General features: G+C 44.7%; 2 protein-coding genes across 2 annotated transcripts; both read right to left on the bottom strand.

Annotated features, from left to right (window-relative positions):
* Positions 1-798: 798 nt before the first annotated feature.
* On the bottom strand, positions 799-10,564 carry TMEM165 (transmembrane protein 165). The gene is made up of 6 exons (XM_054296054.1): positions 10,400-10,564; positions 8,547-8,772; positions 6,007-6,182; positions 5,149-5,331; positions 2,943-3,048; positions 799-1,698 (listed from the first exon to the last, which is right to left on the bottom strand). Exons 1-6 carry the CDS (start codon positions 10,562-10,564, stop codon positions 1,622-1,624), a joined length of 933 nt encoding a protein of 310 aa, XP_054152029.1. The 3' UTR covers positions 799-1,621.
* Positions 10,565-11,806: 1,242 nt separating this feature from the next.
* On the bottom strand, positions 11,807-19,215 carry SRD5A3 (steroid 5 alpha-reductase 3). Its single transcript, XM_054296053.1, is given in 7 exon segments — positions 11,807-13,132; positions 13,582-13,704; positions 14,861-15,055; positions 15,446-15,597; positions 18,668-18,895; positions 18,897-18,993; positions 18,996-19,215. Coding segments are annotated over 7 exon segments (1,275 nt in total). The 3' UTR covers positions 11,807-12,872.
* Positions 19,216-22,373: the final 3,158 nt, after the last annotated feature.

The raw sequence follows: 22,373 nt of genomic DNA, 5'->3' as shown, positions 1-22,373 counted from the left end.
CCACTTCTGATTAGCATAACAAGAAGTTATGTTAATACAAACAGAAGTTTAGGCTCTTCCCAAGGCAGATCCCTGTTCCTGCCTTGTTTTAACATGACCTCTGCTACAAATGCACTCCCTACAAGAGGTGAAAGTCATCATGTACAGTGTGGGTTCTTGACTGTGGGAAAGAAGAGGCTACAGGTTTGGCTACAAAGTTTGCTTCAAAAGAAAACAAAAAAGCCAAACAAACAACACACCTTAAAACAACCCAAAAAAACCCCAAACCACCAAACCATACAGTTCCTTTGGGCCAAGACATGAACATGTAGACCTGCAGCCCAAAATGGCAGCCTGTTTTCATACCACTGTGCGTGCCTGGCATTGCAGTGCTGTGGTCTTAAGGGGTTTTCTGGAAAGAGAAACCTAAGAGAAGGATTAGGGGCTGTTCTGTTTCTGATCTACAAATGGAATGGTCAAATCTATAATGCCCCATTCGTACTTCAGCTTCACAAAAGGGCAAGTTCATAATATTAGAAACCATGGCTACCATCTTCCAAGACTGCTGTAAGGCAGATCTTAGTGGGTTATACAGGCTCAGAATCCAAATCATCATTGGAGAGCAGAGATAAGCATGCATTTCTACAATCCAGTTGTAGAAATGCATGTGCTCAACATTTTCAAAGGCTTCCTAACGCTGGCATTTATCAGAAACGAAAATAAATTTAGTAAACTTTCCTCACCTGAAGTACATAATCACTGGTAAACCTTTGTGGCAGGAATTATGGCAGCCATCAAAACCAAACTGAAAATAACACATTGAGACACTATGTTTTATTAGTATTCTTCCAGATTACATTTCTATTCCTAAAAGGAAAAAATCAGGAATACATCTAAACCTAAGAATTCCATTACTTCTCAGTCCTGGGAATAGAACATGGTTAAGCTGGACCACTGCATTACTTTCTGTATACCTTAATATTAAAAAAAAATAAAAAAGTCAAATAATACTAGCTCCAGCCAGATTGCATATTGAACACAGTAGGTTGTTAATCACCCCACATCAATTTCCTGATAAAAATCCCTGATTAAGAAGTTTTCCCTCTAAATTAAGTTCATAACATTCTCTGTTGGTTGGCTCAGCCACTGGATGGTGTAGGAACTGCTCTCAGGTTTCTTGTTGCTTAGATTATCCAGCCTCAGGTGCACCATGGAATCACCCACCATCTTTGGAGGTGGAGCCAGCAGCTTTCCCCTTAACACAGTCTGCTTCAAGAGGCCTGAAGAATCAGCTCTTGAAAAAACAGGAGAGGTGGCTGTGTGTAGAGGAAGAAAAGAGGAATTCTCAATGCTTCACAGAGTAGATCCTTGCAGTCAGCTGAGCCAGGTCCAGCAAGTGAGAAAACCACTCAGATCCCACCATGGCAGCAGGCACCACAGCACACACAAACCAGACAATAAGCAGATCTCCAGTGCACAAGCTGTCCATAAATGCATCAGTCCCATGAATCGTCTGCTATAAAAAGTTCAGTGTCTCATCTTCAGCATTGTTTAACTAGAATTCTGTACATTATATACAAAAATGCACAAGAATAACTGCTTGATGCTTCCAATCCTTGTTCTTTTACAGCAATGAAAAATTTTAAAAACCAGAGTCTGGACTTATAAATAGTGCAGAAAATGCAAAGGCTAAGAAGACAATGCCTCCTATGATTGTCACTGAAAAGAAAACACAAAACAAGAAGAAATTAGATGTCAAAAAGTAATTATCTTCCATGACACATTACAGACATTATTTTAAAAAAATGTCTGATTCCCAATTAACCTTACTTAAAAATTCAAGCTACAAGCAGTGGATGTTGTCTCTAGCTCAGTATTGGGATGCCCATATGCCAACCCACTGCCTAACTGCATCTCCAAAGATATATTCTGGCCCACAGAAGGAAACTTTGTTTTACTTGAGCCAGTATAAAACTAGGTTAGCACCTGCTGTTGAGTATTTGGCTGTATGGCAGAAAACAGGACAGGATATTCTCATGCCAGAGCAAGCCATCAATTGTGACTGACATTTATTTAGCATTGTTTACACATTTTAGACACCTGTATTGAAAGAAAAAGTATAAAAAACATTAACTGCTTGCAATGGCCACAATCTGCTAGAGGCTTGGACAGAATTCTGAGAAAGCACCACTGCATATATTCCCCAACTCTTTAAACAAACTAATATGTCCTAGAAGGATCTTTGGTTTAATCTAAGGCTATTTCCGTGGCTCAAGATCCACACTGTGCTTGGAGCATATGAAACCACTGTTAGATTAGCATTTTGTCACCAATTTCCTTGGCAAACAAACACAACAGCATGCATGTTTCACTTCTAGCACTGAAGCTGGTTTTTTACCACCTTGAAACTACAGAACAAACGTTTTAATGAACACATACAGGAAACAGCTTCACAGGATTATTTTTGGGAGCAAGAAATCTCACCACATCATAGCACTGACAGTGGAAGCAAGTTGCAGCCTAAGTTAAGGAAAAATATACAACCCAATGTAACCTTACTGGTCCTGCCTGTTGCAATTAGCAAGTATGATAAAACCCATTTATGCCACACAGAGTTTTTATGGCTTTTAAATGGTTGGTGTAAGTCATTAGGATGCAGTTCTCTTGCTCACCTGACGGTCTAGACTCAGAATTGCAAAAGAATTTCTATTATCCACTGTCAAACAAATACTGACCATTTAAAATAGTACATTTCCTTCCTCTGGTCTCCTAAAAGAAGTAGCCAATAGTGAAGTAAAATGAGGTGGGATGTAAGACTCAAAAAAAATCCCCAAATAACCCAAAGGAAACCACCAGTTTTTATGATTTTTCCTAAAGTTTCAAGAAACACTGTTCCCAAGCTCTTTACTCCACAAACATTACCAGCATGACATTGTTTTTGGTTAGAGTGAGTTTTCACTTACCAGTCCTAACAGAAATTTTTTGTGCTATCATTCTCCCTCCAATAACTGCTAAACCAGTGCACAGGCAATGTCCCACTGTTCCTCCTACAGCCACACCATAGGGGTCCTAAGGGGAAAAAAAGCACAAAGGGATAAATAATCACTGTTGAAAACCCACTAATCCTACAACAACCTCAGAGCAGTGCTTTGATTCCCTGGTTGCAAACTGCCAGGCATGGAGGATACTGTCTGGTGATTCCTCTGCTGCTCAGCACTGTCTTAGAGACTGGTGATAGTGAACATCAGCTGGTGAGACAGACTTAAACCCAGCCTAAGATAGGAGCACATAGCATGTTTCAGCCATGCAGCATCTTTAGGTTGGTAATCATAGATCCAGAAATGGCTCTGCTGTAGTTAAACCAACAAGCAACCTCTAGAGGGAAAGTGGCAGCTCTTGAAAAACACAACATGCATCAGCTGGAAGAACACCCACCTATCTATAAAGAAAGAGCAAAATAAGTCCTTGAACTGCAAATGAAAGCTTTCAGCAGCTACAACATTCCAAGTTCTCTGCCCTGCTTCTCCCACTTGTGCTCCACACTCTGCCCCACTCCATCACCCAAAGGGGGAAGCATAAGCATGAAAGATCTGAAGTCCAGAGGATAATAAATTATTTTATAATTTACTGTCAACAACAGCTTTTCACATCACTGAGTAACAGCAGCTCCTCAGTGTGTGAACAACTGCAGTACATAAAGAGGTTTCTCAGATCTCCTTAGAAATTACACAGCTAAGGACAGCATGTGTCCCCTGCTCATCTCTATGTGACACTTTTAGTTCCAAAAGGAAAAAAAAAAAGCTGCTGCCATCCCGTAAGGAATGCATGAAATCTCAAAGAGGCAAACAGCAAAACTGCCTAAGAGATTCTGTGGTTTGAAGACAACACTCACTAGCCCAAAAGAACCAAAACCACAAGCCAGTGAGAAAAGGTGGCAAGCACCAAGCAGTCAGGTGGAAAGCACCAGGAAGGGCAGGAAGAAGCAGGGCTGGGCCAGTAGAACAAACAGGCCCCCAGGAGCAGGGCCCAGAATCCCTGGATACCCCTACAGCCAGCAATCACCTATCCAGCCCTCACTGGCAGAAGGTGGATCTCATCCCCCCATTCCATCATAATTATTCACTGATTCTGAAAGCCAGGATCAAGATACCTTCAATCCTTTTTTTGTTTGGTAGCACTCTTATGAACATTTCATATTCTACAGGTACAGCCCACAGGGTTTAACCACAATGCTCAGCACTTCACAAACCAGACTAAGGAGTCTGACAGACACTTCCTAAGGGGACACTTAGGAAATGAAACCAGAAGGCAACAATCCCCTGTAAAAAGATGGGCTTAAACAACTTGCCTAGCAAATTGGGCAGAGGCTGTAGTGCTTCCTTTTTTTCCAAGAACAATGAGATCATCCTCTCCTGCTGTTAGCTCTAAACATCTTCCCTACACTGTAACAGAGACAAGAGGTTCCTGCAGGTTACAGCCTCCTTCATTACACAGCCCTGATTTATCCCTAGGGAACATCTCAAAGTGCACCTGAAAGAAGCATGAGTCCTAGGGAAAAAAATGTAAATTATCTCAATGCATGAAAGAGCATATGCAAGCTACTTATGTTTATTAAAAGCTTGACTATAAGCCTTCATCTTCCTTTAAGTGTAATGCAGCTATATACACTCTAATCACCACAATGAATATAATTTAATTTACAGCATTACATAGTGCCCAGCAGTTTAGAGTTTATTGTCCTTCTATATTAACCATATTAACTCATATTTTAATAAGAGGTATCTGAGGAGGTTATCTTTCTAACAGTTTAAAGCTTGATGGAATGGAAGTATTTTTAAAGTTATCCAATTAAAACTGAATGACCACAAAGAGCAAAAATTTCTCTTCTGTAATATCTCTCAACAGTGTAACAAACCCCAATTGATGTCAGCTGCATGACATAAAGCAGCTATTTCCAGAAATGCCAGTGCAGTCCCAATCATGTAACAGTAATTTTAAGACTACACAGAGCTTCAGTGCATTTCCTGTCATGTCTTGACACAAACCACATGAGGCACATCAAGGCAGTAGGTGTGAATCTGATATCTCCTGCAAGAGCATTTTGTTTCTTATCCCTCTGTGGACAACCCAAAGAAGGCAGAAGAACAGCAGGGACTCTGCAGCACTCACCTCTCTGGCAGCCAAGACTATGGTTGTTAATTGGGAACGATCGCCCCATTCTGCTAAAAATGTTAAAGTAAAAGCTTGAACAAAGATTGGTGAAATAAAGTGTAGCCATTTCTTCTGAGGTATAGTGGTGCTTGGCCCGGATTCCACATCTCCTGGCCCATTTAACAGTTTAGTTCTCTGAAGCTGTGGAGGTCAAGGGAAAAAAAAACCAAGAAATAACCATAAAATTAAAAATGTCATCCAAACAACCCAAATTAAACACTTAGCAATAAAGCTAGATATTTTGTTCCTAGAATGTTATTACCCACTCCCTGCTGCATTATCAACATAGTTATAGTCACCATTACAAAAAAAGGCTATATATATACACATACTGGGCATACATTCACACATACTGTGTATACATAACAGATACACATACTGTGTATATGTGTACATCTCCACATGTGTGGAAATATACACACACATATACATATATATAGCTGCAATCAGCTCTAACCTTAGATTACTGTCAGCCTTGAATTGCTTACAAATAAAGTGTCTGACCATTAGAAGAAATAAAAGTAGAGCCAAGAATAAGCTGCTGGTGTCCTCTCTGATGCATTAAAAACATATCAATAACACCCACACTAAGCAGAAGGTCCCTTCTCTCCTAAGAAGCCAGGCTTGCCACAGGACTGGAATCACCTGCTGAAAAAACCTTCAGGGAACCACTTCCATCCCATCTACCACACATTTTCTGTGTCAGGTTATCAGTCACAGACACGGCTGAACACCCCAAACATGACAGTGCTGCTCTGCAGCTTCACAGCTGTAATTCCTCCACCAACTGTCACCAACAGCAATTTCATTACTTACTTCCTCATCTTTTTTTTTAATTTCTGCTTGAACCTCCTCCAGCTCTTCCTGACCTTCATCTGGACTCATTTTCAAGCCTTCCCGAAGCATTCGGATGCCAAAGATTGCAAACAGTGCTGTTGACACATAGTATGTGTACACACGAGGAATAACTGTGGTGGCATAGCCAAACAAAACTGAAAAGAAAACAAATGTGCCATTTAAAAAAATAAACATGAGCATCATAATTGTTTTTCCCACATCTAAGAAATGCTTGCTAGCAAAGTCAGCAATCCAAATATCCAGTGATAAATAAATATTGCATCTTTTGTTAGTTCTGTATAATTTTCTAAGTTTTTGAAGATAACATGCTAGAAACTCCAACCATTACTGGTTATACCAGGGACTGAAGTCCACTAAGACACAGCCAATGCACTCCAGCCAAAGCTGAGGCACTGCTGTTCCTGAGAGCCAGTCCAAACAACATTATCTTTCCCATCAAGGTCTGTGCAAGTCCTGTCTTTCTCCATACACACCATTAAACTACCATCTGTAATTGTGTTAGATTAGTCATAGCGTATCACAGGTAATTCCATTTACATGTTGGATAGCATCTCTTTCCAATAATTTCATTTATCAGATAAAGTCAGAATGAGATTTTCAATGAGGTAAATCTACCAGGCATATCTACAAATTATCCAGCAGGGTGAATCCATGTCTGTCTTCCTTTGCCAAGTGCACATTACTATATGTTCCTCATGTTCCCCACGTACACACAATGTGACCAACTTTGATCTTTCTTTATTTCAAAGGCAGATCCCTCTTACAGACTGAAAAGCAACCTTCACAGCATGCCTTTTAGAGGTATTGAGGGTGATTAAACTAAGCCAAAACTAGTTCTTAAATAAGAAATGTGTATCCAGGACAAAGTACTTAGTTTTCACAAAGTACACCACGTAGCATTTTTCGACAGAAAAAGGCCTATATAAATGGGAAGAAATAAAAAGTCCATGCCTTATATTCAAGGTTGTTTGGACCATACACTCACAAGTGTTTCTGCTACTTTATTCCACGAGCAATTACATAAAAGGAAGCATATTTGCTTTGTGTGCTTTTCTGTACACACCTTTTTAGTTGAAAAATGCAATCAGAAGTTATTACATGATCTAGAAATAATTCTGCACTGCCACTACCAGAAGTAAGAATGAAACTAGAATTAATCAGCCTTATTCCTCATAAACGCAGCACATACATAAATAAATAGCAGTGCTATTTGCAAAGTTAAACAAACCAGGAGTTAAACTAAACTTCTTTAAAAAGATTGAAAATACTGCAGTAAAACAATGCAAGAAAGCTAGACAAAAAGGCTTTTTCCTAGCATTTCTTACATATATAAGCACAGACACAGTGAAATAATCAGAGCTGTAAGACAGTTTGTCAAGCACAGCTTGAAAAAATATCCCCAGTAGATTACTTGGAATTAAAGAGTTTAAGTGAGTATGTCTTCATGTAAGCAAGGTGGGCAACCCCACCCAGGAATTTCCAAACTCAGTTTGTATAAAACAAGGGCAAGAGATAGGAGAAGGAAAGGTTGTGGGGGGGGAAGAACCAAACAACAAAACAAATTCCTTTCTGAAAAGGGAATAAATAATTGGGAACCTCTAAACTGGGGGATAAAAGCAGAAAAGGGAGCTTTTATAAGAAAGCATTAAGAAAGATTTGAAGAAATAATTTGTATAGAAAAAGAGAGCCCTAATGGGCAGGAGAAATTACACACAATGCAAGTGGGAACTGCTCTAACTGAAGCTGCAACAGTCGCAGCAGTGTGTGTACACAGCAACAGCTACACACCCAAAAACCATTCACAGAAACACTTGCCAAGCAGCCTGTGCCAGAGAACTGGCTGTCTCCAACGTGTAGAAACCAATCACCACTATTTCAAGGATTTCTGAAATGGGCATGGTTAGAAATGAGCACACAGACAAACTCTGTGCTGCATCTGATGTACCTGAAGCTGCTCCATTTTACAAACACAGCTACCTAAGTGCCCACAGCTACAGGTTCCTCAAGTGCCCCCTGACACCTTACTTCCTACTCCTGCCCCTCCATACTCCACTTACACACCTCCCAGCACAAATCCAAACAGCTCTGTGTGCAGGAATACAAGTCAGATGAGGAAAATGTGTCATCATATAAAGAATCTTTTGCCTTAGGAGGAAGAACTCAAGCCACTCCCACATTCCCTTTAGGCACACTAATTTACCAGGGGCAAAAAAAAAAAAAAAGTAAACCAGTCCAAAAATCAAAGGAAGTGCTTAGGCTCTCCATCTCATTCCCCTTCCTTAAACACCAGCTGAAGCCTAGGGAACACAAAGAATTCATAGGAAAGAGCCTAAATACTCCATCTGAGATGCCATGCTCCACATGAAAAGCTTCACACTCTCCTCCAAACAGAAAACTGTGTGTATGTACTACCTGCATTCCACTTAAGGTTTCTGGATAAACACATACCCATCACTTCCTTAAGAGACAGAACAAAGCAGAAGGAGCAGCGTGCTGACCTGACAAACACGTCATGAGTCCCAGGGCAAGCATGGCACCGGCCAGCACGGTCAGGCGGTTGTAGCGCATGGCCATGATGGCCGCGATGAAGAAGGTCTTGTCCCCCAGCTCCGACACGATGATGACCGAGATAGCAGCCACGAAGGCATGAATAAAGCCCAGGTTAGTCTTGTCAGCCGACTCCTCACTGACAATGTGGACTGGAGCAACCAGTGAGGAGCCTTTCTGTAAGAAGGGGGGGGAGAGAAAGACAAAACAAATCCTAAACACTCGTCAATTAGGCTTGAATGCTTGGTACTGCAGAAATACAAAGCCTTGTACTTCTCCTGTCACAGCACCCTGTGTAGTGTGACATTTTAAGCAGATACACCTCTCATGTTCATTAATGACCATTAACTAGTTCCTGGCTGCCACCCACCTCAAATTGCCAGTTAGGCACTTGGCAAAAGGATCCTGCTCATTATTAAAACATTACTGCACTGTGCATGCTATTACCGGAATATGAGAGCCACCATTACAACAAAACATGTCCAGCTCAGGTGCAGTATTGCTGTCTTGAAAATCCCTACCCATTTTATGACCTCAACCATGAACAGCTTTCTGATATAAATATTAGTAAGTGCTTCAAAATAAAACTGGGTGACTACAATACCTTAGGAAAAAAAAGCCCATTCAAAAATGGTCAGGATCATTTCCTTCCCTTGCAAAATCTCTGCATCTCAGACACATTAAAATTTCATAGATTCATAGAATGGATGGGTTGGATGGAACCTTAGGCAATCATCTGGTTTTAAGACCCCTGCAATGGGCAGGAACATTTTTCACTAGACCAGTGAAAAATGGTCTAGTTTTGCTCAGAGCTCCATCCAACCGGGATGGAGCTTTGCTCAGAGCTCCATCCAACCGGGCCTTGAACGCTTCCAGGGATGGGGCACCCAGTACCAGTGCCTAACCCCTCTCACATGAAAGAATTTATTCCCATTACCTAGCATACACTTTTACTGATTGAGCCCAAGCCAAATTTTATACCAGTTTCCATCAGCTTCTTCTGCACTTGCTCTGTGTTTGCTGAAAACTAACTTCAAGACTCTCCAGTGGTGAAACCAGACCAGCACACTCCAGTTCCCACTCACTCGCCGAAGTGTTTACTTCTACACACAGTAAGGCATCTGTGATCAAACACAAGGCCCAAGATCTCCATGTTCACATCCCTGACCAGGGATGGCTGAGAAAGCTTGTTCCAGCACATCCACCAGCAGACAGCCCGCAGCCTGCTCTGACATGACGGCTTCCCAGCATTCCACTTGCTGCCAGCAGTGCTCCAAGTTTCCTGGTGTTGATATTTAGCTCCCACGCTCTGTGTGACACGCTGTGACTTCCCCGAGTTCCTTCACCTTTTGCAGCACTCTGTGTTTTCTGGTTTGTGTATGTGACACCCGGCGTGCTCCATGTGCTACACCAAGCCACACGTCAGGAATTTTTCCATCCCTCTGCGTGATCAGTGGAACTAGAATCCCCTCACCGAGAACACTGCTGAATAAGTTTTAACGCGAAGGAATTTATATTAATTGTTGAGAGAAAAAACCCGGCAGCTTTGGAGCAGCAACAAAGCCAGCTTTCAGCTGCTCCTGCGGGGGCAAGGGAGCACTGACCCCTTTCCCATGTCGGACACAGATGTCCCTCTTTTAGCAGAAAAAGGGGAGGATGCGGTGGCCCTGCAGCCCTCCTCTTTTTCTGCTAAAAGCGGGGAATTTCGGAGCCCGACGGCCCCCGGAAGCGCAGCGCGGCACCGGCCGAGCGCTGCCGCGGGGGGCACAGCGCGGGCAGCCGGCGCGGCCCGTCCCCGCCTCACCTCAGCCCGCGGCTCCGCTCCCTGCGCCGCCGGCGGTGGCGGCGGCTCCTTCTTCCTGCCGGGCTCTTCCTCGGGAGCGGCGCGGAGCCGGGCCGGGGCCGCCAGCAGCAGCGCGGCCGCCAGGAGCAGCGCGGCGGCCCGCGGGAGCGGCGGCGGGGACCCCATGGCGGCCGAGCGCGGAGCTGGGGGGCGGCGCGAGCCCCGGTTGAGGGCGCCGCGTCACCGCCCGCGCCGCGGCCCCGCCGCCGCCCCGCCCGCGCCCGCTTCCTGCCGCGCACGGACGGCCCGCCCCGCCCCGCCTCCCGCCGCGCCTCCCGCCGCGCTGCCGGGCCCGCCGCCCTGCGCCGGGGTGCTGGGCCCGCCGCCGTGTGCCGGGGTGACCGGGCGAGGGTCGGCACCCCCTCCCTCCTTCGGCTCCCGGCGTGGCGAAGCGACGGGCAAAGGTGGCTGCGCTGCGTTCCCGCGGAGCGGGCGAGTCCAAGCGTGTCCCTTCCCCGTTCGGGGTTGCCTGCGGGCAGGGAAAGGGCGCAGCGGCAGGGACGGGCAGCGGCTGCGTGAGGCGGCAGAAAAATCCGCATAGGAACGGCCCGGACACGTCTCGGTTTCGTTGCTGGCCAAGTGCGCAGCAGCGCTTCGTGTATGCGTGAGCCCAGCAGGGCCCGAGCACTGAATCACAGAGCGGGTCGGGCTGGCAGCGACAACAGCGGCCATCCCATCCGAGCCCCTGCTCAGGCACGGCCAGCCCGTCCAGCCCCTGCTCCCTGCTCTGGCACGGCCATCCCATCCATCCCCCTGCTCGGGCACGGCCTGCCCGGAGCGCATGGCTCAGGGCTGTGTCCTGAACAGCTCCAGTGAGGAAGACTCTACAGCTTCTCTGGGAAATCTGTTCCAGTGCTCAGTCACCTGCACAGAAAAGAAGTTCCTCCTCATATTCAGGTGGAACTTCGTGTGTATCAGTTTCTGCCCATTGCCTCTTGTCCCGTTGGCTGGCACCACCAAAGGGAGCCTGAATGCATCCTCTTGGCACCACGCCCACCTCTAGATACTTGCAGACATTGATGAGTTCCCCTCGCAGACTCTTCTTGAGGATGAACAGGCCCAGCTTCCTCCACCTTTCCTTGTGTAAGAGAGATGCTCCAACCCCATAACCATCTCTCGCCCTTGCTGGACCTGCTCCAGGAGCTCCATGTCTCTCCTGAACTGAGGAGCCCAGAACCCAACACAGCACTCCAGGTGATGCTCTCCCAGGACAGCTGTGTGTCCCAATGCTCTCCACAGAGCAAGGACAGGAATGTGCTTCCTGAGGAGCAATAAAGCGATTGCTCATGTTTTTCAAATACGTAAGCTCAATTTTGAAAAACCATTCAAAATAGAAACAGAGTATAATAAACTTTTAATTGATAAGATATACTTCATTGTATAAAAATACTTCTTATGTACAAAATAAGGTGTGCATGTAAGTAGACAACATGCTGAAACACCAGCACCCATATCAGTTCATCACACAAAGGGATCATTCACACCATTGTCATGAGAAGGACCAAAATATTCAATAGTTAAGTGCAAAAAACGTCCCTGTGCTAAGTTACATTATCTCCCCAGTAAAGAATTTCTTTGCAATGTTTGTTAGGTACTGTTTTCTGCATGTGCTCTGCCCTGGCAGTTCATTATATCTGTTTAGAAACCAGTGTAGTTGTGGTTATGGTCATCCTGCACAGCTGTCCCCCCTAACACACAAGGGACTCCAAAAACCCACTATAAAGACAACAGAACCACAACAAAGAACATTAATTTTCTGCAATTTTTCTTCTACTGTCTTTTTAGTCAGAGGACCTTCCACTATTTTCCCAGTTTAGGGACAAAGCAGTCTTCATCAATGAACAAAACCATTTTGGTGCAGAAGAGATAATGCAGCAAATGGGTCTGTTTATCTCCACTGCTGAGCATGAGTCACTCCTCCACCACAGCTTTCTCCATTGCTTTTTGTGCTTCCAGTTGTAAAGCAGTGGCTGGTTTTCATTGTCACCAGGGAAGCACAGAAAGATACACAATTTGCCTCCCTCTGAAGTGATTCAAAGAAAAGAGACTTGGAAATAAATATGCTTAAATATTAGTCAAGACATAAAATACAGTAGTTCAAATGATTCCCCCCTTTCAATAGTTTTCACAAATATGAATTTGGACTTGCTGCACAACAGCAAGTGTTTTATGCATAAGATATAACTATAAAAGAGAAAAGACACAATTAGCATCTCTCCACTTTGAATTAAGGTCTTTAGTAAACCTTTTTTAGCTTGCATGATATGCAGAGACCTTACATTTCCTCAGAAATTGGTCACTTGGAAGAGATTATCATTAAAATTATGGGCTTTTGAGGTAGAATTAGAGAAAGTGTGTGACTTTACCTTGGTTTTAATAAGCCATTAATCTCTTATATTCCCAGTTTGCATGAAAATACTTAAGAAAAAATCATCTAAAAAACAAGTGGTATAAATGCTTTTCGATGCTTTGGGTATGAGCTGAAGTTTTTCTGATAAAACTCATGACACAAAACAGCAGCCAATGCCTGGTTAAAAAGAACATACATCACTACACACCACCATGTCACATTGTGCATTCCAAGTGTGATGGCCATAGAAACATATATGAGGAGCTCTGCAAAATAATGAGGGCAAGAGACGCTCTCAAACCAGTCTCCAAAAGGTACACTGTGGCTCAGACTTACCACCTTTCCTGCAAGCAAACAGAAAGAAATTAACTGGGAAGATGCATTAAACAAACTCTTCTTCTCACAATTACAGAACAATATACTTATTCATCATCATAATCTTCTCACAATTACAGAACAATGTGCTGATTACTCATCATCATCCACCTCCATCTGATCTGACAGCTTTGCACTTAATGAAACAAGATGCCACCTCTGGCTGTGCAAACAGAGTATGGAAACCACGTCTATCCTTAAGTTGTTAGCTTCATTTTACGTTTTTCAGAACTATATATACAGACATACCACACCCTGTCCCCCCACTTCAGCCATCCAAACAGCCTCATTTATTCTACATACTACAGGAACTGAGAAACACTTGTTTTTAAGGTATTAGAAGCTACAGAAGCCTATTGAAACAACCAGAAAAAAAAAAAAACCCAAGTAAATATTTGACAGAAATGAAACATCTTACCTGATCTGCTTTTTCTAAGATTAGCTAGAATTGCAAGGCATCTGTGTTGGTGAAGAGAGGCCCAAATGTACATCATAACTCCTATGATGTGATACCAGCAGATCTGCCCAGAGAGCTTTTTTCCTGAATGAAACATGTTTTATTAATATATGGCCATGAAGTAACTTCCCAAGCATCATCTCAAAACACTATATAACATATAGTGTTATAAACATATAGTGTTATAACATATATAACATACACAATCTCTCAAACAATATATATATATAATATATATAACATCTCAAAACACTATATAACATTTTCTCAAATGTTACTGTCTTACAAAATTCTAGTAGGGAGCCTCTAATTCCTTGAAAGAGGCTTTGAAACCCTGTATCATTTGAGTGCCCAGGTAGTAGGTCATTTCCCTTGACTGCTCTCTAATAAAATACCTAGTTATTAATCCAGCATCTTGAAATACAGTGTGATGTGAAACGACACATAATTGGTAGCCTAAGACCTTAATATTCAACACTGATTGTAACTATTATTATCCTAATTAAACATGTTGTCATAGCTCAGGTCAACACAGTTGTCTCCCTCACAGTGACACACATACATACACACACATGTACCCACCACCCTCTGCCCAACGTGGTTCAAAGTGCTTAAAAACTTCACCAAACTTGGCAATGACTGCCTCACAAAAATTAATCACAGGAGGAGTGCTACAGCCAGCTGATGGTTCGGCTGTGCAGGGGATTTAGCAGCTCAGTTGTGAGACCCAATGGAATGTGTTGGCAGAAACAAGTCATATAATACAAATTTCTCATGTATTAATGGAAACATTGCAGTACCAAGGGAAAGAAGACACTGCCTGAGTCAAGGCAGAGCAGTGGCAAGTTCTCCATGGAAAAAAAAGGAGGTGGCCAAGACAGCTTTGCAGACTCAGTTTGCAGGAAAGATTATAACAAAAAAACCTCCTCTTTAGTTTGAGAACTGAAGTTATGTAGTGGCATTTGAGAACTGGTACCTATTACTGTCCTTCACAAAGTGTACGACCTATATCCTTTCAGCAATTAACCATGAAAGTGTGTCCCTGCCTGTGTTTGTGCATAATGCTGGCTGATTGTATGATATACTGAAATGTAATTACTTTGAACTATGCCAGAAGTACTTTTATGTCTCATCAGTTAACACACTTCTCAAACAAGCAGCTCTCTATGAAACCATTTGCCACAATGGAAACAAATGAGAGCAAAACTGCATCTTTGATGATAACTAAGCAGGCACTTACCATTCCTGACATTAGTAGGCACTTGACACAGCACAGTTGAGCCAACAGCAATGTAGTAACCAAGTCCAAAGCAGTACTGCACGATATGAATGACACCACTGGAAAACACGCTGGTCCAGAGGCATTCTGCAAGCCTTCGACAGCTATGCAGCCAAAGGAGCAAGAGAACCAGGAGTGCAGAGAAGTGCTCACTATCTGCTTACAGACAGAAACCAGCAACTTTGAAACAGACAGGAACAATTTAACCCTGACAGTGCTTAAAAAAGACTGATGTTCCCTCTTCCCACAGCAGAATTTTACCCTCATTTTAAATTAACTGGGAAAAATATTTGTATAGGTGAGGCACTGCTGATCAGAGCAAGATTTCTTCCAGGAGGTGCTAATGGCGTTTTCTGTTAAAAGGACTGCTGAAAGCCAGCATATCTATAAATATTTCTATCTTCAATAATGACAAAGGCACTTGGTGTACCAGGAAAGTAATTTGGAGCATAGCTGAAAAGCAACCAATGAAGTAGTACTTGGATACAAATTCAGTATCCAAGTTTTTTATTTATATGGCTACATTATAATTTCTGGAATACTTGCCTGTGTCCTTGCTCTGAGAATCTCTGCCAAGAGCATGGTGCATGTCCTGAATCCATGATGGGAGTGACTCTCCAAGGAACTCAGCTCGGAAAAGAGAGATCAGCAGGAAACCATTCCAGAGCACAGAAACCACATAAAAGTGAGTAAACCACCTGTGGGAACAAAAAAGGGTTTTCATTAATGTTCTCATAATTCCTTGGAAATGTAGCTGCAGGACATGCTTGTCTGATGGGGAGTACATTCCATTTTGGTGCCCACAACAAATGTCCAAGTAGAAAACTCAGGACTTCAGTGGTACCAAGCAGGAATAACCACATTTTAACCCAGTAAAATGCTGCCTATATCTTAACTTAGCTTAGCTTACTAACCACAGCTGCACTAAAGAGGAGACGGTGTAATCCACACATTGCAAAAGTACTCCTCAAGGCTTACAACTGACCGTGATGTACATTTGCTTTATAATTTACACCACTCAAAGCACATTCAGATTAGTTTTCTGCTTATTTCCAAGCTGCTGCACCTCACAGCACTCCCGCTTTTCTCAGTTCCAGTGGGTGTATTACATGACATGTTAAAATTCATCAAAGAAACCCAGAAGTAATTACCCTGCTCAACATTAAAATATCTTGTCCTTCTGCAAATTCAAGGTCTGCAACAATCATATAGAAAAAAAGCAGTGACCATCAACGCTGCTGGGTGATTACAAGGCAAGGCCACGCATTTGTTTTTTTAAGAAAACAAAGGATCTCCCAACCCTGTAATGCACGTATAAAAGCATATTGTGCATTACCAAAATGCAAGACATGACAGTCAAGGCAGGTAACTGGGCTGAGTTAAACAGCCTATAGCTGTTTACAATATCCAGCTCAAACTAGATGATCCAGTATTTCCTTTTGCTTTTAAAATTAGAAATCCTTCTGGCAGTGAAGAAAAATCAAGACTTCTGGAAACATCTGCAAAGAGATAAAATAAGTCCCATGGGAAGACTCTGATGGCCTTGATTTGACAATGTAACTATAGGTACAAAACTAGGCTGCACCTGTATAGTCAAGTGAAGACCACATTTCTGTTGAACATGCAAACTCTTCTCTTAGGGCAGTGAAGGGCTACAACACCCCTGCTTAGAGAAACCAGTGACCCTCCCCAGAGCAGCTCAGGTATCTCTCAAGAGAACAAAAGAGATCAAGTCAGAATCACAGCACTAGCGAGCATCCCTGTGTGCTCCAGAGCACCTTGTCCATTGGCAGCTGCCTTTCCCTGTAGATTATGACTTCTCCTCAGTTCCTTCTGCTACAAAGCAGAAACTGCAACATTCTCTCTGCTGATTCACAACAGCAGAACTAAAATTTAAGCCCCCTCCCTCACTTTCTAAGACAAACAGAATTTGTACATTGATAAAAACACACCATCACCTCCAAGTTTCAAGCTCTTTCCCTGAAGTCCTATTACTCAGTTGACTCATATCTTGTCACTTGCCAGGAAACTTTCTCCACACATTGATTTTTGCCACCAGCACGCAGACAAGCCCTGACAACTTAAAAGAGACACACCCTTCGAGCTTTCAGCAATCCCAATTACAGTGGGGGTGTATCTGACCTACACTTCAAACCAGCACTGCGCCCGTGCCATCCCTCCTCAACGAGAGGAATTTTCTCTATTTGCCAAACCAACCTGAAATGCAACACAACATTTTACAAGACAGAACGGCAAAGTTAAAAACAAGCCCAGGCTAGTGAAAACACAATGCTTGTTTGGAAACAAGACACAGTTGAAAAGAATAGAAAACACCTAGATGGCTACCTTCAAGATATTCTCTATTCCTTCAGGTAGAAGTGTTATGGATTCGCTGACATTATTATGATTAACTAACAGAATTGCTTTGCATATATTGAGACCTTGAGACCAATTCTCTGAAAAACCACATTCTTCAGACACCAATCTCCCTAAGCAGGGGTGTTGGGAAACTTCTGTTGGAGAAAGGTCAACTCAGACAAGAAGCTACAGTACATAGTGATTAGGACAAAGCCTTTATGAATCCTTATTTTCACTCAGGGTACTGCACATTTTAAACACATCTTTGGGTATATTCTGTGTCATGAAGCCTGATAACCGATTACAACCTTTCCATGAATAATTGCTGGGTCACAAAACTTTTTTTAACTTTTCATTTGAAAGCTTTGTATACAAAATGTGTCAGAGATTGTTACAATAGGGGGGAGATCAGCTCTTCAGGCTAAGTAGCCTCCCAGTCCTGTCCTGCTGGCCTTGCAAGAACCTGTCTGGCCTACGTTCAAGTCAAAGACTAGTTCTAGTCATGAATCTCAGCTGATTAAAAAAATAAGAAATCCCATAATATATAAAACCATATAAAAAGCTGTAAAGGGGGGTGGAGGGGCGACTGCCTCCTTCCATAATTTCACTAAACATCTATTTAATTTCATTCATTTAATTACACATCTAAACATATACATATACTTAATTTCTTTCATCAAACATCTGTTAAGGTGAATTTGGATAATGCAGTGGTTCTTTTGCCTTATCAGAGACTGTTCATGCAAGCTCTAGATTGTTGTGTTGCCATGCTGGTATTGGCCACATTTCAAAAAGAAACCTTGAAGGGAGAAGGCAATGACTGCAAACTGGTGTAAGACAATCAACCTGCAGCATATTTGTAGAGTAACAATTACTCAGGATTCCACGTTCCCAGGTGCCTGACCTGAGTCTTGCAGGGAGATTTGTTTTGGAAACCTGGCATGCGACTGGGATTCAAGGGATTCGGTTTTTGCTCCGATTTGGAACACACGGATTCTGGATGACCGCTCGCAGTCTCTATGCTCCTCGGTTCCCCATCTGCAGAACCAGAGTAACACTTCGCAACAAAGCTGAGCCCAACTCTATAAAACCTCGGCGTGTGCTGCTTATTCACTGCCGCGATCTCCGGCTGCGGTACCCGAGACACACAGCCGGTACCCGAGACACGCACCCGGTACCGGAGATACACACCCGGTTACCCGAGACACGCACCCAGTACCGGAGATACACACCCGGTACCCGAGACACACAGCCGGTACCCGAGACACATACCTGGTACCGGAGACACGCACCCGGTACCCGAGACATACACTCGGTACCCGAGACGCGCACCCGGCACCCGAGACGCGCACCCAGTACCGGAGACGCGGCCATCGCTGCGCGCCGCCACGGCGGCACGACGGGCCTCACCTCTTGGGCACCTGCAGGAGCCGCAGCCAGCCCGGGAGCTGCCCGCATCCGCGCTTCGTCTTCCCGTAGCGAATGAGGTCCTGGAAGAGGCCGGCGATCACCAGGCCACCGCGGCCGGGCCGCGGCGCCGGGGCCCGCCGGAGCAGCAGCAGCGCCGCCAGGAAGGCGGCGGCCAGCAGGGACCAGGCGGCGGCCAGCGCCGCCAGCATCGCCCCGGACCCGCTCCGCCCCGACCCGGCCCGGCCCCTGCCCCGGCCCGTTCCGCCCTGCTTTGCCCCGCCCCGACAGCGGCGCTGTCCCTTCCGCTTCCCGTTCTCGGGAAAAGCGGGTCCCTGGAGCCCGAGCGGCGCTGCGGAGCCTGGGCGCTGCCCGCTGTGCCTGCCCCCGCGCCCAGAGCAGCGCCGGGCCGTGTTGTCTGACAGCCTTGGACGCCGTTCCCCGCCGTAGTCTGCTGGAAAAGCTGGCAGCCCGCGGCTTGGACAGCTGTACCCCTCGCTGGTACTGGCTGGGTGGGCGGGCCCAGAGAGTGGTGGTGAATGGTACTGCATCCAGCTGGCAGTGGTGCCTCCCAAGGCTCAGTATTGAGTCCTGTTTAATATCGTTATTGTTGATCTGTATGAGGGAGTCAGGTGTACCCCCAGTAAATTCATGGATAACGCCAAATGGGCGATAGAGTTGATCTGCTGGAGAGCAGGAAGGCTCTGCAGAGGGGTCTGGACAGGCTGGATCCATGGGCTAAGACCAGTAGTGTGAGGTTCAACAAGGCAAGTGCTGGGTCCAGCACCTGGGTCACAACAACCCCGTGCAGTGCTACAGGCTGGGGGAAGAGTGTCAGGAAAGCTGCCCAGCAGAAAAGGACCTGGGGGTGCTGGTGACAGCAGCTGAACATGAGCCAGATGTGCCCAGGTGACCAAGAAGGCCAATGGCATCCTGGCCTTTATCAGAAATAGTGTGGCCAGCAGGACCAGGGCAGGAATTGTCCCCCTGTGCTCAGCACTGCTGAGGCCACACCTTGAGCGCTGGGTTAATTTCTGGGCCCTTTAGTAGAAGAAGGACATTGAGGTGCACATTTTATATTTTACCAGTGCACTTTTACTAAGCAGAGGTATAAATCCTGCCTAGATTATTTTGAGATATGACTGCATTAATCAATCCGATCAGTGAATCCTTCAAAGCAGCACATGCACTGCTGAAACACTCATGACGTCAGTGACATTGCTTTGGGAAAAAATAATTGAATTTCACATTTCCTGCTAAAATGTGTTGGTAGCTCTCTGGTTCTATCTGCATGACAGGTTATAATAAATGTGTTTAATTCAATATCATTTATGACAATGCTTGGTGTTCAGTCTAATTCTCTTGTCAATTCCATATAACTGAATCCTAAATCTGGTTCAAGGATTTCATGGCCAAATGGTTTTGTTAATTAGCAGGAGATGAATATATCAGCCAGGTGGGTGTAAATCTTTGGGGAGTGAGAGGAAGGAGCTGACTGTATGTGGGTAATTCCCCAGCTGGTGAGAGCAGGGGGAAGGAGAGCATGCCCAGGCTGTGCTGGGCAGGAGGTAGGAGTGTCACTATCCCTGCTTCCCAGCCCTGCAGCTGGGGAGCTCAGCCAGCAGCTGCCTTGCCATGCTTATCTCTGCATTCCACACAGCCACATTTCCAGAGTGCTGCTGAGGTGACTGGCCCCAGCAGAGCAAGGCATGTGCAAGCAGGGAGCAGCCATGCCTGCTGTGCAAGCAGTGATGGCACGGGAGCTGCCTGTGACAGCCTGCAGGTCACAGCTGCAATGTCCTTCTGCAGGTCCTGACTTAAGGCACCCTGTGCTCCTGTGCTGCACATTCCCCTCAGCTGGACATTGTCCACTCTTGCAGTGTGTCTCTCTGAAACACAGCAGATGTACCTCTTTCTTTTCAGCTTCATTTTCTTTCTGAAACAAAAAGGAGACATGTCACAGCTTTGTCTCTGCAGTCTGCTCCTTTTAAAGCTTCCACAAGACAGGTAAGACAAGGGGCAGCAATGGTGTGGCCTATAAAGCAAGTCCTTCCTTGTCTGAGCAGCAACCTTCTAAAACTTGAAATAGCTTTGCTCAACAATTTTGTTGGCCAGTGCAGTTGCTATTTTCATGAAATCATGGTCTAAAGACTCCTGGCTGGGTGTATGGCATGGCTGTGCAACAGTCTGAGTGGATCCTTGTCTTCCATGGCACTCCAGATACATTTTTCTGTAGAGTTTGGGGATGTGTTTTAAGAGAAGGACAAGGAATGTGGCTGTTACAGTGCCCCCATGAGACAGTGAAGCCAGAGTGCCTGCAGGTGTGCTGCTGGGGAATAATCTGGTGTATGACAGCAGGGCTCCAGCAGGACAGTCCCACATACCCAAAGACATGCAGTGCATCTCGTCATGTTCCCATTTAGGGTGACACGTACTCAACTTTTTGGCACTTCAATAATCTTCCAAATTTGTCTAACCCAGCTCCTTGGAGGTACAGCTCTCATGGAGGTCTGTGAACTACCAAATATTTAATATCAAATACCTCTTTCATGAGCTAAGCTTTAAGGAATGAAGACCTGGAATCTTCTAGGTGTAAGTACAAGTGTATGAGGCACTATTTCCACATGGCAAGCGGTGTTGGTAGCTGTGATGTGTTGCCTGCAGTGTCACGAGCAGCAAAGCCAGACAAAGAGGGTTTAGTAGGCATGGCCCCACACTTGTTCTGTACTCTACCAGAACACATAGGTGGGAAGGGAGAGAATTAGTGTTTGAGAAAACTGCAGCTGTAACAGGTAGAACAGGTCTCTTTTAATATCTTAACAATCACCTTCAGCACGGATGCCACGTGGGATTTCCTCTGGGGCAAATAAAATCCACAGCATGAATGCTGTGCCCATGGACTAACCCATGGCAGTGATCATGTGCAGAAGCTTAAAGGAAAGTGCTCTGGTACAATGTTTTGGTCAACACTTACTCAGAAATTACTTTAACCTACTATGAAAGGGTCGCAGAGTCCATCCATCAACAACACTTCCCCCAGCTCCACAGTGTCCCTGCAAGTTATTGTCACTGCTGTTATAATGGTAAAACCTACAGGTGTGGGTGGCAGATTCAATGATGAAAGAATTACAGCGATTTATGTTTATGCTTGAATCCTTCCTTTGCTTGTGGGTGCTGGCCCTTTTCCTGCTATAATGCAGAGCAAATTTAAGTTACACAGGGAGATGCCAGACTCCAGATGATCATTTGGAAAAGCTGGTGGTCTGCAGAGGGCTGTGGAGTTGCATCCCTGAGGCTTTCTTGAGCACATAGTCAGTGTTTCCTGGACACCCAAGCCACCCTCCATGCCAGCTGGCTCCAGCCATGGCTGTCCCTACAGGAAAGTGGGATCCAGCCTCCAGTGTGGTCAGCTTGTTGGCTATTTCCTCACAGTTCAGATAATTGCAGGAAGAAGGGAAGGAGTACAGCTGTGTGGCTGGGAAATTGTTTGAAGGGAAGAGGAATCAGTAGTTGGTTGTCTTAAATATACTGTCTGCATTTATAATTTCAAGCTAAACTGAGATGAAGATGAAAGTTCTACGCTGCTACCGCTCCTATTGTGTAAATAGTTTGCACAGCAGTAAGAGAGAGTCCTTCTTTCTGGGTTTTTTCCCCAGTGCTGTACAATTGTGGCTGATGGTGTGACACCATGTGCGGCGCCGATTTCCCC

This window comes from Melozone crissalis, unplaced genomic scaffold (assembly GCF_028551555.1).
Source record: "Melozone crissalis strain CALT ecotype California unplaced genomic scaffold, PUWL_Pcris_2 ptg000006l_1, whole genome shotgun sequence".
Lineage (NCBI taxonomy): Eukaryota > Metazoa > Chordata > Aves > Passeriformes > Passerellidae > Melozone > Melozone crissalis.
This window is presented reverse-complemented; position numbering and strand designations above follow the sequence as displayed.